The 14,732-nt window shown below is 33.8% G+C and overlaps 1 protein-coding gene across 1 annotated transcript in view; it reads right to left on the reverse strand.

The window, feature by feature from the left end:
• Window positions 1–14,732, reverse strand: part of ALDH1A2 (aldehyde dehydrogenase 1 family member A2) — a 103,740-nt gene that overhangs the window by 61,806 nt on the left and 27,202 nt on the right. The window contains exons 2-3 of the mRNA XM_077128028.1: window positions 877–981; window positions 556–696 (exon numbers count right to left, since the gene is read on the reverse strand). Coding sequence (XP_076984143.1) covers window positions 556–696; window positions 877–981 — 246 coding nt within the window. The remainder of the gene's footprint in view (window positions 1–555; window positions 697–876; window positions 982–14,732) is intronic.

Here is a 14,732-nt window from a genome sequence, read left to right on the forward strand (position 1 = left end):
TTAAATTAACACTAAGAAAGGGAAGCTCCTTATGTGAGAAAATGATGGTTTCAGTGAAAGAAAGTTGTTGCCCCTTGCTCTCTCTGCTTTCCATTGTTTCTAGAAAGTAATAAAAGAAAAAATGGAGCAGAAGTATATGAGAGATCCATATCATGCCCTCTGCTTCTGAAGGATCATCCTTAGTCAAGAGGCGCTGATTCTCAAGAGGTTATAAACTAGTCCTATCTGTTTCTCAAAAGATTCGTAAGGCATTGGTTTTCTGCAAGCACCTATTTTTTCTTAATTGTTTGTTTTGGTTTTGTTTGGCAAAGGTAAAGGTAGGTCCTCACTAGTCATAGGAAGTTATAGTTCTGTTCTTCAAAATTCAGTGAAAAGAGACTCTCAGTTGATCTTCCACTCTTCCAATGGATCCCCCAAATCTCATTTTTCATATGTATTATGCATTCTTAGTTTTCTCTCTAGGCCTGCTTTACATGATATTCATAAAGACTGAGAAAAACTAGATTCCAGTAGAATGGTAAATTTTTGGTAAAGACTTAATGTTTGGCTACTTACTGCAAGAACTGCTCTGTCTCGTTCCACCAAATCTGCAAGCTTATCCAGCAGACGTCCTCTTTCTGAAGCATCCATCCTTCTCCAGACTGAACCAAGAGAGAATGCCAGGCGGGCTGCCTGCACTGCTTTGTCTATATCTGCCTGTTACGGGGAAAGAGGCACAACTGAAAAGAATTAACACTCCAAATAAAAGAAGAACTATCTACTCTCATAAGAAAGTGATAATGAAAGTAAGTGGTGTTGTCTAGAAAGCATAAGTTTATTGACTGGTTGTTTGAAGCTAAATATTTCACAAGGAATCTTTTCCGAAGAAAGACATACCTTGTCAGCTTCTTGAACTTCACACACCTGCTCCCCTGTGGCTGGATTATAGACAGGGAATGCTTTCCCACTCTCTGAGTTTTGCCATTCGTTGTTAATAAAGATCTAAAGGAAAAAAAAAAAGAATCTGTGAAAAACGATGATAAGAAGCCAGTCAATGACCAAGTATTATTGCAGTTGATAATAAAATTTGCTTACTGGTATATAATAAAAGTATAGAATTTGAAGCGTTAAAAGAGACCTTAAATAATATCTATTATAAAACCAGATTTTCAATTCAGTAATTTCTTCTATGATATTTTTGGCTCAATATCATCCAAAGATTAAATAGGATTCTCACCTTCAGTGAATCTATCAACCAGTGAAAGAGACAAATAAGGATGAAAAGACAGAGATTCTCACATATACATAAACTATACACTGAGGCTGACAAAATATTGACGTTCCAAGCTCTGGCAAATCGCTGTAAGAGTTATGGATCAAACTGACGGTCACCAAGCCTTAGATTCTAATTTCTCAGTCAGAAGCATAAATGAATGTTCAGGGTAATTGAATGGTGCTAGAACAAGCATTTACCTAATTTATAGCCAGATTCTTAACTGAACAATTACTATGACTAAACTAAGCAGTGAATTAAACAAGTTACATGTGTAAATCCAAATTATATTTCTTTCCTTTTGCTGAATAGGTTACATGGTTCAATAAAAGAAAAAGGGCTATAACTTTCAAATTGGTCTCTCTAGGGTTTCTTAATAGTGGTTTCCTTATATATGAAATGGAAATTATATTAAAATAGCAGAGAAATGGTTAAAGAAATTATTCAATTCAATTTCTCACAAGATTTATAATGAATGAGTTAAAGGAAAAAGGAAAAAGATAGACAAAGAGATTTTTAAAAATTTTTATTAATTTTAAGAGAAAAAGTCAAACTCTTATTTTTAAACTATGCAAGCTCAAAGAACACAAAAAGATGTTTTACCTTTAAAATTTATGGCACCATAATAAAAATGTCTGAATTTATGAAGCAGTCAGTCAAGTTAGGAAAAAAAGACCATGGCAAATTGATTTATTATTGCCTGCCATCTCAATAATCACAGACAAGACTGAGTAAGTACAAATTTACAATTTTAAATACAAAATTTTAGAAAATGTTCCAAAGCTTTCCTTTCACACTTATTGATTTGATAAATAACGGGCCTGTGTAGAAAGAGGCATTGATTAAACTAAAGTCTTCTTTCCCTAAAGGCTTTTTAAGGTAAAGAGAAAGAAAGGACCTTAAATTTGTACGGCATTTAATACAAATGTATTGAGCACAAACCCAACAACTTAGTAATTGTACAGCATTTTACAGTTTGTAATACACAGTTTATAAATACTTAGGAACTTTCAGACTTAGACATTTCAAGTCAAAGAAAGGCAGAGATGATTAAGAGAGTTCTAGTCTCCCAAGATCTTACAGTGTCTAGTAGTTTATTAAATAATCACAACAACCGTGTGAGGCAGGATTTTAATTTCTCTATTAAAGATCAAAAAATTGAGAGGCAGGGAAGTTAAGAGTCCAAAGAGGCACATTCTTATCATGGCCCTGTTTAAAGGAACTGCTCTTAAGGGAACAAAAGAAAATTAAGAACTTAGTTTCAATATGGATTCAATTCTGGAGTATTATCAGGTGTATGGAAGAAGACATCTTACCAATATTTCGTATTCTTTTTATTGATTATTTTACTGAATTGAACTTCTTCATCTTTGTAATATCATCAGGGCCCACTAAATCCAATTTTCATCTTTTCGTTTCTTTGTTGAACAGTTTTAACTATTTGTAAAGATTGATATTTCAAGACTTTTACTGTTAAACTTAGTGGTCTTCCAAAGACAGCTTCCAAAGAGAAAAATTATTTATTTTCTAATAGAATAAAACTTATTCACTAACCATTATCAACTGAGTCCACTGATCATTTTATAAATCTAAGCTGTATTATGGAATCTCAGTGATCTTATTTATAGTACATCTTGAAATATTTTCTTCAATTATTCCCAACTAAAAAGGACTAAAATAGGGCAGTGTGACGGTAGACTCAGTGGCAGAATTCTCGCCTGCCATGCCGGAGACCCGGGTTTGATTCCTGGTGCCTGCTCATAGGAGAAAAATAAAAGGCTAAAATAATAAGAAAACAAAACAATTATGCAATTGCTGAGAAATGTTTATATAATTCATATTATTACAGAATCCTTCAGTTCTTTTATTGTGTTGGAGAAAGTAACGCATCACCTCTCAAGAAGGTATAAAAGAAGTCTGGAACTCCCCACTGTGCCATATTCTTTCATTGAACACAGTCAAGAATTTAGAAGTTCTCATTTCTGTCATAACAGAAAAGAGAAGAAAATGATAGAGGAAGACATTTCACAATTATTAGATGTGTCAGAAGATGAAGGCACAGAGAAATCAGCACTCTAGACTCTATTGATGGGAGTGAAATTGACCACATAAGCAAAATCTTGTGCTATAAGTTTTGGGGATAGATAAATTTTCTCAAACTCAAAAATCAAAGAGTAAAAAATGTATTTCTAAAGCAAAAAGGAAATACAATATTCTAATCCAGTTGGTCCTTGAATATGATTAAGAAATATTTTGCAACAAGAACCTAGAACATTCCATTCTGCTAGAAGGACATATGACAATATTCTTTCATATCTTACATTTGTGCATCAAAATTTACATGGTATGATTCATAAATGGACAAATAATGAAGGCAGATGTATAAATAAAGATGACTGGAAGGAAAGGGATTATGTAGAAACAAAGAATTCATTCGATGGATCAATCTAACCTGTATTTCTAAAACTGAAACTGGAAATGTGTTTGTAATTATGGAACAAAAAGATGGTCATTTTTCTTTTTTGCTAAATCATGAACCTTCAATGTTTTCAGAAATACTGCATTATGAAAGAGCTTATACAAGAAGAATCAGAAGTAATAATGAGCTAAACCTTGTTAGAGATGTATTTAAAATTATGAATCGGTATTTAGGTGATGAATATGTTCCAGATTCATACATGATGGCTGTGCTAAGCAGTCAGCTACATTCACAGGCCATTGCCCATTTCAGGTATATATACTGCCCAAACTAGGAAAATACAGAGTAAGAATTTGGTTTGCTATGTTCAAATTCTCATTTTGTTGTTTTCACTATCTTTTCATTCTTATATCTTTAAGTTATTTATAAAATGTCTTCAATTTAAAAAAATAATAAAAAGGGTCAATTGGGTCCAGATGGTAAATGTGATAATGTGATGTTTTTTTCCTGATATGCTGAAGGTTAAAATATTTGAAATGTTTATTACTTTATTATTTCTGTAGAACCAGACTTATAATATCACATTTTAAAAACATGTACTGAACAACAATAAAGTTGTTCTAACAAATGAACAACATTAATGCAAGGTGTTAACAGGGTGGTATATGAGAACTCTATTTTATTCATGATTTTTCAGTAAACCTACAACTTCTCTAATAAAAAAAAACTTGACAACTTTGTTGATATATGGGACAGCAGATTCCTACTGCAATACTGGGCAATTTCAAAAGTTTCTGCTGTCTACAGTGGTCTTGTCTGACCAGAGCTCCTTGGAGAAATGGCTTATTTCAGGTGGTAGCAGGGAAAATATGATGAAGCTGGAACACTGTAGTGCCAGAAATTAAGTCAATACTTGCCAACTGATGGGGACATATTAAAAGGACTCAGAAGTTAACATGAAGGGACTCCTAATGGTCAATACTTGGATAATTTAAGTAGCAAAATAAATGATAGCAATGGAATATAACCCTTAAAATGAAAAAGAAAAGCATCAATGAGTTCATAATGATATAAACAAAAACTGATTAAATAAATACACGGGGAATAAGGAAGCATACCTAAGAGTAACATTATAAACAATATATGTGAAGGAATGATAGAATTAGATAATCACCATTTAGTAAACACTGCAATAATACGTGCTTCAGGTAAGGATCATCAATGGATGGCAAAATTAGCAGGCAAAAATATACCGAAAAACTGGATATTTACATAGTCTCAAAGTCTCTCCCCTTAAGATACTAATTGCAAAGGGTTTCGAAAACATACTCTACACTGAAGAAACCTGACAGACACCACCTTAGTCAAATGATCATAGTTAACAGCACCAGTAAATGGATAAGCTGACATCATGTGCTCCTCCTGACTTGATCCCCTGAGACAGACACAAGATAACTTCTCTGATTTTTTTTCCCAAAAGGCATAACCTAAATTTAATCATATGGAAACATCAGGCAAACCCAAATTAAGGCACATCTTACAAAACAAATGAACCAGACTTCTCAAAAATGCTAAGGTCATGAAAGCCAAAGACTAAAAAACACTGTTTCAAATTAAAGACACTAAGAGACATGAAAATCTGATGCACTGTGTAATCATGGATTGGCTCCTGAACCAGAAAAAAAAAGATATTATTGGGACAACTGGTGAAATGTGAATGAAGACTTTAAATTAGAAAATAAAACTACCGTATTTGTTAGATTCCTGATTTTGATCATTGTACTATGGTTATGTAAGATGTAATCATTTGGGGAAGAGGAATGAAGAGTATTTTGGAAATCTTTACACTATTTTTGCAAATTTTTGTAAGTGTGAAATTACTTCAAAATGGAAAGAAAAAGAAAAGTTTTAAGAAATTAGTGTTCTTTAATGACTGACTTTTACACTGTAAACACAATAAAAATTTGTCAAATGGAAGAATAGGGGTTCAGAATATTTTTTATTTACAAAAAAAGTTCATCTTATAATGTGAGTTTGTGGAAAATGAAATGAATAATATACATCCCAATACTATCAAAATTATTTATTTTAAAATTTACAAATGGTTTCAACCCAAAGGCTTATAAATGTCAGCATGAGAAACCAGAAAATTCTGGTTTTCGGTTTGCTGAATTTCAGAATAGTTATAAAGGAAGATTTAGTCTTTTCTACTCTGAGCTCTTTGGAAGTAGAAAAGCCATTTGACTCTACCTTAATCTATTGACTGTTGCTCAGTTTAATCGTCTGTAAAATAAGGGAATTGAACTAAGTCCCAAGGTTCTCTTGACTTTAACATTATATAATTCTATGATGTTTTAATTGAAGGCAAAAGAAACAGATGGCCCACGAAAGAAGGTCCCTGTCTAGGTTTCTAAAAGGATAGTATGGCTTAGCTCATAAAAGCTAACTTTCTTTCCATGGCTGTGAAGAAGTGTCCATTGACATTTTATGAGTTGTTGTTAGTATTAAAAGACATAATGGATGTGGTAGGCACTTAATTAATGTTAACTGGAATGGAATGTCTGCTGGGAAAGGACATGAATCACTGTCTAACATCTTTCCTGATAAGATTGGAAATACAATACCACACCTCCCACTCTAAGATAAAATCTGAAACACACTGAAGAATGAAGAGATTAAAGAGTATATCTGGCCTACAAAATTTTCTTTTAATATGTTTTATTTAAAATATATAAAAAGTTTATGTAACAAAAATGTAAGTTAATAGGCATTATATTAAAACACAACATGAACATATGACTCAAGCACTAGAGCATTACTAGCATCATTAAAGCATCTTTTGTTTTTCTCTCCGTCCTCTCTTCCTATTTAACCAACCATGCCCCTAGAGGTAACCAGGCTCCCAAATTTTTAATTTATTTATTCTTAGATATTTTCTTAATTTTTTCTTGTCTTAATGTATTAATTATTGGGTGCATGTTTCCATATATGTCCATCACATCAATTTTGTGAAATGCGCTGTTCACATCATTTTATCTGCTTGCCTTACTGATAATTCAGAAAGCATAGTTGAAATATCCCACCCTGGTGATTTGTCTACCATTTTTGTCTTTGTAAGTTTTAAGATTATTTTATTAGTGAATATAAGTTTATGATTACTAGATCTTTCTGGTACAATAATTACTTATCAACAGGAAGCGACCCTTTTTTATTACTAATAATGCTGTGTGTCTTACAGACTATTCTAATATTAGTAGAGCTACCCAAGCTTCTCTTTAGAATTTGCCTATCTTTTTTCATCCTTTTTTCTCTCAGCCACATCTTTACTGTTTTGATGTGTCTTTGTAAGTGACTGATGGCTAGAGCTTATCTTATTCTATATGAAAATCTCTTTTTTTTAACTTTCTTTTTATTGTATAATATAACATATATACAAGGCAAAGAAAGAAAAAAACAATAATTTTCAAAGCACTCTTCAACAAACAGTTACAGAACAGATTCCAGAGTTTGTCGTGGGCTACCACACCATCATCTCAGATTTTTCTTTCTAGCTGCTCCAGAACAATGGAGGCTTGAAGGAATATACATAATTTTTAATCATCACAATCGACTTTTTTTTGTGAACAATAACATATATACAAAAAAAAGCAATAAATTTCAAAGCACATTGCAACAATTAGTTGTAGAACTGATTTCAGAGTTTGATATGGGTTACAATTCCACAGTTTTAGGTTTTTACTTCTAGCTGCTCTAAGATACTGGAAACTAAAGGAAATAGCAATATAATGATTCAACAGTCACATTCATTTGTTAAACCCTACCTTCTCTGTATTATTCCACCAACACCTTTAATCTTTCTTCCACTCTTTAGGGGAATTTGGGCTATGCCAATCTAACTTTTTCATGCTGGAAGAAGCTGTCGATAATATGGGATAGGGGGACAGAACAAGTTGATGTTCTTGAGAGACTGGCCCCTCTGCATTTCAGGACTTATCTGGTCCAGGGACTCATCTGGAGGTCGTTATGTTTCTGGAAAGTTACCCTAATTCATGGAACCTTTGTAGAATCTTATATATCACCCTACATGTTCTTTAGGATTGTCTGGAATGCTGTTGGTTGGGGGTTGGGTGGGGGTAGTAGCAATGTTTAACTGAAACTTGCCAAAGAGTGACCTCCAGAGTAGCCTCTCAACTCTATTTGAACTCTCTCAGCCACTGATACCTAATTGGTTACACTTCTTTTCTCCCTTTTGCTCAAGATGGCATTGTTGATCCCATGGTGCCAGGCCAGACTCATCCCTGGGAGTCATCTCCCATGTTGCTAGGGAGACTTTCATCCCTGGAAGTCATGTTTCATGTAGTGGGGAGGGCAATGAGAGAGAGTTGCACAGTTCGGCTTAGAGAGAGAAAGGCTACATCTGAGCAACAAAAGAGATCCTCTGGGAGTAGCTCTTAGGTATACCTATAGGTAAGAGCAGGTCTCAAGATCAAGGGCATGGGCTATTGACTTGGGTGTCACTAATGTTTGACAAAGCATCAGGGGTTTCCCTGGTGGTAAAGTTTAATAGTTCCACATTTTTTCTCCCATCCTCAAAAAACTCTGCCAATACTTTTTGATATACTCTGGGATTTATCCAGGCATTACATTAAGCTATACAGGATTAAAGTCCCTAATTCTTATTCTGAGTTTCCTGTGTTTGGATGTTGATCTATCCAGAGAGTTGAGTTAGATATGTGCTACAGAAGAAAGCCTCTGTCTTTTAACTGACAAGTTTAACATATTTGCATTATTGTTTGCTGTTGTATTTGCACTTGATCCTTTCTATTTTTAGTCACGCCTTATTTTACTTCCTGTTTGCTCCTTTGTTGCTTTTATAAAAAATTAAGATTAGTGCTGCTTGTTTTATAATTCAGTTACCCCCTTCTATTGGTTTGAAAGCTGTAAAAGATATTTGTATTCTTTTATTCGTTATCCATGATATTTTATCAGGCATACTTAAAAGTTAATCAATATTTAACCCTTCTCCCAAACAATACAAGGACCATAGGAACTAAATCTAATCACTCTTCTCCAGGGGTTTACTTGTCATGAAATTATTATTTTATACAGAAAATATTTTCTTATATTTAAGAAATTATTTTATTGATTTTTTTGCTTACTATTCCATCTCAGACGTTCTCCTGAGGTAATTTCCCTTCCTGACATACAATTCTTGGAATTTAACCTAGAAAAGATTTATGGAAGGTCTAGTATCTCAATTTTTATTTGTTGGAACAAAATTTCTTGCATCTTCATTTTAAAAATATACCCTAGAAGACAGTACAATTCTATATTAGCGGTTATTTCCCTTCAGCACTTCAAAAATGTCATTTCAATACTTTCTATCTGGCAATGATGTTTAGAAGAAGCCTGCAGTCAGTGCCTACTATTATTTTTGTTGTTGGTTTGCTTTTCAGACCTTTTCTTTGTCCTCAGTGTTGTTTTGATTTTTGTTTGTTTGTTTTTTTTAACCATAGTATGTCTAAGTATCACAGTTTCTTTTTTATTTACCCTGCTAGTTGTATGTTATGCTTACAGGATATGTAAATGTTTTTCATTTATCAATTCTGATATAGAATTGTAATTATTATCATTGTTTCTTTAAATATCATTCTCTCTATTCTCTCCTGAAACTCTAATATACCTTTCTAGTCTATCCTCAATGTCTTGTTAACCACTTATACTTTCCATCTTTTTGTTTCTCGGTCCTGCAGTTGGGTAATTTCTTTCAGATCTATCATCCAGTTTACCAATTTTCTTTTTCCTGAATTTAATCTGCTATTTTTGATGCCTATATTTTTATTTCTAAACGTTCTACCTGGTTATTTTTCAAATACACCAGGTCATTTTTTTCTATCTCTTGTTTCTTGCTCATATTTGGACGATTTCATCTTTTAATTCTTTCAATATTTTTGCATAGCTTTTTATATTTTGTTTATAATAATTATCTGAAGAATGTAAGGAATATATAATTTGTTGTATTCTTATTAATGATGGTCTGCCTCCTTGTTTCAAGATTTTCATGCATGTAAACTCATGTTTCACTGTAATTAATCTGTAGGAATTGTGAAGATCTAAATTGGGTTTGCTTTCTTCTTTGAAAGATTTGTATTTGCTTCTGCCAGATTCTAGGGACCCTGGCAGCTTGGAACACTTCAGTTCTCTTCAAAAATCTAGCCCAATGCAAAAGCTCTGGTTCAGCAACTCTACTTGCAATAGGTACTGGGTAACTTTCTTGTTCCTAGAACTGGTGTTAGAATTTGCCTCTAGAAATACCCCAGCTTTTGCATTTTCTTTCAGGTGCCTAATTCATTTAGGATCACTGTCCTTTAAATCAATCAGTATTTTAAAAATAATGTATGTAAGGATAGTTTGCCCATGTCTATTTGAAATTGCATGTGTACATGAGACTCTGTGAATGTTAAAACCTTGTGTCTGATGCTCCTTTTAGCTACTATATCAACAGAAGAGTAGAACATATGGAATAAAAATAAATAATAGGGGGAACAAATGTTAAAATAAATTCAGTTTGAAATAGTGGTAAATGAAAGCGAGGGGTAAGGGGTATGGTACGTATAGTTTTTTTTTTCCTCTATTATCATTTTATTTCTTTTTCTGTTGTCCTTTTATTTCTTTTTCTAAATCGATGCAAATGTACTAAGAAATGATGAATATGCAACTATGTGATGATATTAAGAATTACTGATTGTATATGTAGAATGGAATGATATCTAAATGTTTTGTTTGTTCATTTTTTTTAATTAATAAAAAAGTTAAAAAAATTGCATGTGTATTTGATATTATATTGTGTAATAAGGAAAAAGAAACAAAAGTCAAAAAGATTGGAAATAAAAGCAATACTGCCTTTATTTCTAGACAACATAATTGTGCAGAAATTCCTAAGGAATCTACAAAAAAATTACTATATTTATAAATTTAACAAAGTCCCAGGATATAAGCTCAAAGGTCTATACACAATCAATACATAAACAAACTGGAAAACTGAAATAAATGCATACATGTATATGTACATGTGTGTGTGTGTGTGTGTGTGTGTGTGTGTGTGTGTGTGTATGAATTCATCCAAGATCTAGCTACACTGTGGCAGACCCCTTCAGAGCATACAGTTTATGTTATTGCAAGAAGTAGAAATCCTGGGTAGCAACTTTGGGCACCAACTATTAACCTTTAAAAAATATAGATATACCACGCAAAATTTTCAATTTTAACCATTTTTATGTGTACAATTCAGTGGTTTTAATTAAATTTACCATGTTGTGCTACCTTCACCATCCCCCATTACCAAAACTTTTGAAGACCCCAAACAGAAATTCCATACCTATTAAGCAATAATTTATAATTCCTTCCTCCCAGTCCCTAGTAACCTCCAATCTACTTTCAGTCTCTATGAATGTGCTTATTCTAGATATTCCAAATAAGGGGAATTATATAATATTTGCCTTTTTGTATCTGATTTATTTCACACAGAATAATGTTTTCAAGGTTATCCATGCCATAAAACTCCATTCCTTTTTATAACCATATACTATTCCCTGTATGTATACACTACATTTTGTTTACCCATTCATCTGTTGGTGGATACTTAGGTTGTATCTACCTTTTACCTATTGTGAATGGCACTACTATGAACATGGGTGTATATTACCTGTTTGAGACACTGTTTTCAATTCTTTGGAGGTATATACCTAAAAGTGGAATTGCCTGGTCACATGGAAATTCTATGTTTAACTTTTGGAGGAGTCACCAGACGGTCTTCCATATTAACCTTTTAAAACATATACATTTTTGAAAAACAGTTTAAAGAAGAGTATAAAGAGAGCTATGACTCTTAGTTTCAATGCAACCACTACATAGGATTGAGGACCTGCAAAACTCCCTCCCACATCCTTCCCTATGAAATAAGCTGATAAAATAGAAATAGTGTGAATTAGGAACTAAGACGGAAAGGAAAAGATGAAATGAAATTTGATTTTACAGAAAAAACTAAAATATTCATTAAATGCCTATTCTAAATATGGTTCTGTTTGTAGTATGACTGAAAATCCATGGAAGACATGTATTTTGCTATCTTATAATTATGCTGCAAAGACAAAAGACTCTTTTGGGAAAGTTAAATAATACAAGGTACTCATATGATTAAGTGGCAAGATGAATGGTAGAGATAAGCATTGCAGGAATTTAATTCAGAGAAGGGAGAGACTGGTGTAGGTTGATAGATTAGAAGAATACTTCAGGGAAACAAGAAATAATGAGGGAGTATGATCTGGGGTAGGAGAGGGGATAAGGAAAAGTAAGAAACTCTATCTTCAGTGATATTATTCAGCTAGACTGATCAGGCCCTCTTCCTTGACTTTAGCTCCTCTCTGAAGAGTATCTGATACCCTGGTTTGAGAAGTGAGACAGAGAAGAAAGAAATGGAAGTTTTGCTTCTCTCCTTGCCTCCTAAAATCTCTCTGTCTCTACCAAAAACCTCAAATGACTTAGCTGCCTCCTGGATTCTAAACATCAGCCTCTTCTACAGTATTGCCTTAAAATAAGGAGAGTGCATTCAGGCAAGCAGGGACTAGAAATCAAGAAAATACATAGGAAATGAGAGTTAAGTTAGTCAGAAAACTCTTAAAGATAGTCAGAGAGAGGAATAAAAAGGAAGACGAGGAAAAGAAAAAAAATAAATCTACCAATATGTTATAAATAGTCACAAATTTTTATAAAAAGGAGTAAAAAATACTGTGTAGGAAGCAGAAAGAGGAGACTTTTAAAAGATAAAATGCAGACTTAAAAATAATGTTTGAAAACAAATATTAATTTGTTAAATATGGCTCTGTTAAAATAGATGAGACTGACAAAAATAAGTATAGATTTCAAATTAAGAAATAATGAACTGAGAAGGGAACTGAAAATGAAAAGAGGTAGGGGTTAGAGGGAAAGGGAGAGGACATGGTAGGGAAAACAGAAGTGGGATGCATCTCCCATGAAAGTTCAAAATTCAGGCATTCAATATTTTGAACTAATAATTGCTGAATAAAACTACTATTTTCTCTTCTTTTTTCCTCAAGAAAATGCTGTTAGAAAAAGCATGAAAACAAGATCAGTCAATCTTTTCATGCCAAGAACCCATGGCATGAAAAGAATCCAAGCCATATGCTCATGTCATCAGAACTGCTATTTGCCGTCATCGATCTTGCTCTTGGTTGTGGTAAATTTCTGTATTTTGTTAGTATCCCACACAATGGGGAAGGAATTATACTGTAGGAAAAGGGTGGTGTTCCTTGGTTAGTATCATCCTGATTCTTATGTGTACTTGACCCAAAGTGCTCTCAGAAGCCACACAAAGAAAAGCAAAACAAAGAAGACAAGAAGTCCCTGGCAATTGACAGTCTTAGTCTCACTTAGACAAAAAAAAATCAAAAGGGCTTTGAGCTCGACAGAACTCAAAAAGATATACTTTTCTTTTTATAAAGTCGTCCTAATTTCAGTATCTCCTGATATCAGGTCACTCTGCATGTCTGCTAACGTCTGTTCCCATTTTACTCCCTATGTGCCTTCATCCCACCCCCTCTTTTTTCTGTGTCTTTCCACCTCTTGAAATTTAAGGGAAATTCTTGAGGATACGTCTCTTAAAATATGTGCTTCTATGGTCTCTTCCTATTAATGCCTTCCTTTTCTCCCTCTCTCCCTTCCACAAGTTATTTATTGTCTACTCTCTGCCAATCATTGTGCTTGCAAGGGTCTCCTGAGATTTCTATACTTCCTTTCTTTGCCAGGCAGAGCAATCTATGTGTCTTTCAGTCGAAATATATCTGCTTATCTCTATTATATGTGTCCCAGAAATAAAAAACAGCTAAAGAGGTTCCCGCGTCAGTCCACCCCAAAAGACAACGGCTACTGCCTCCACATACAGCATCAGAACAGACTCAAATAATTTTTAAGAGAAAATAAATGACTTCTGTAACTGATTCACTATTTTAAAAATACACTTGGTTAAAATAAACTCAATTATATGTAATCAGGGTATCCTAAGGCCCACCCTACCTACTCTACTGCCCTATGATTCTTATACCTGGGAATGCTGCTGACATCTGTTTTAGGAAATGATAAGAAACAGCCAATTGGTCTAAGCAGTCTTGACAGAGGCACACAGAATTACAGCATTTGTTACTCTGTTGGACCAACATGGCATTAAAGCCAAGCACACACCATCGTCAGTTGTGACATATTCCCAAATTGGAAGAAACTGCTTGGCATCAATGCTATGGTAGAAAGCAATGGGAATTGCTACTGGTAATGGTTAATGTTCATTTCTTCCTGTTCCACTTTCTATAAACAAGGTAATGCCTATACAAGCTCATTACTGTAAACTGAGCACATTTAAATTGGCAGTAAAACCAGAGTATTTACTCTAGTGCACATATAAAGTGCCTCATCCAATGTTTTGGAAATGTTTCAAGTTTTGAAACCAAGCAGCTGGCAGCTTTACAAGCCAAACCTTACACTTAAATCACTCACTCTGTAAAGTTTTTTGGTGTCCCGTGTCAGGTAGTACCATTCAACAGACATTCACCCCCCCGCCACCCCCTTGGATTCTTTTGCAATAAATTCGCATTCATGGGGCTCTTGTAACTCTTCCAGCACCAGACACTCCAATGGCTGTTGATTAAATGTATATATCCTGTGCATTTAATCTGACTTTCATTATGGCCACTTCATAAAACCGCCACAGAATGGACAAGCGATGACACATAGCAAGAACCTGGAATCCCTGCAAAGCCTCAGATTAGGTTTTTTTCTCCTTCTTTATTAATAGTGACCATTCTGTGGCCTTGCTCTAAATCAGCAAAAGTATTTGACAGCAAGTGTTCCTATCTATGGATTATATATAACCTGTCCTAAACACCAGATGAAAAAAGGATAACCCCAGGAAAGGAAAGGTTTGCTTCCATGTAAATCATGTTACAAATTGGACAACACCCAGAGAGTTCATTGTTCAACCTCAATTGTGAA

Source organism: Tamandua tetradactyla, chromosome 14, assembly GCF_023851605.1.
Source record: "Tamandua tetradactyla isolate mTamTet1 chromosome 14, mTamTet1.pri, whole genome shotgun sequence".
In the NCBI taxonomy this organism is placed as follows: Eukaryota; Metazoa; Chordata; class Mammalia; order Pilosa; family Myrmecophagidae; genus Tamandua; species Tamandua tetradactyla.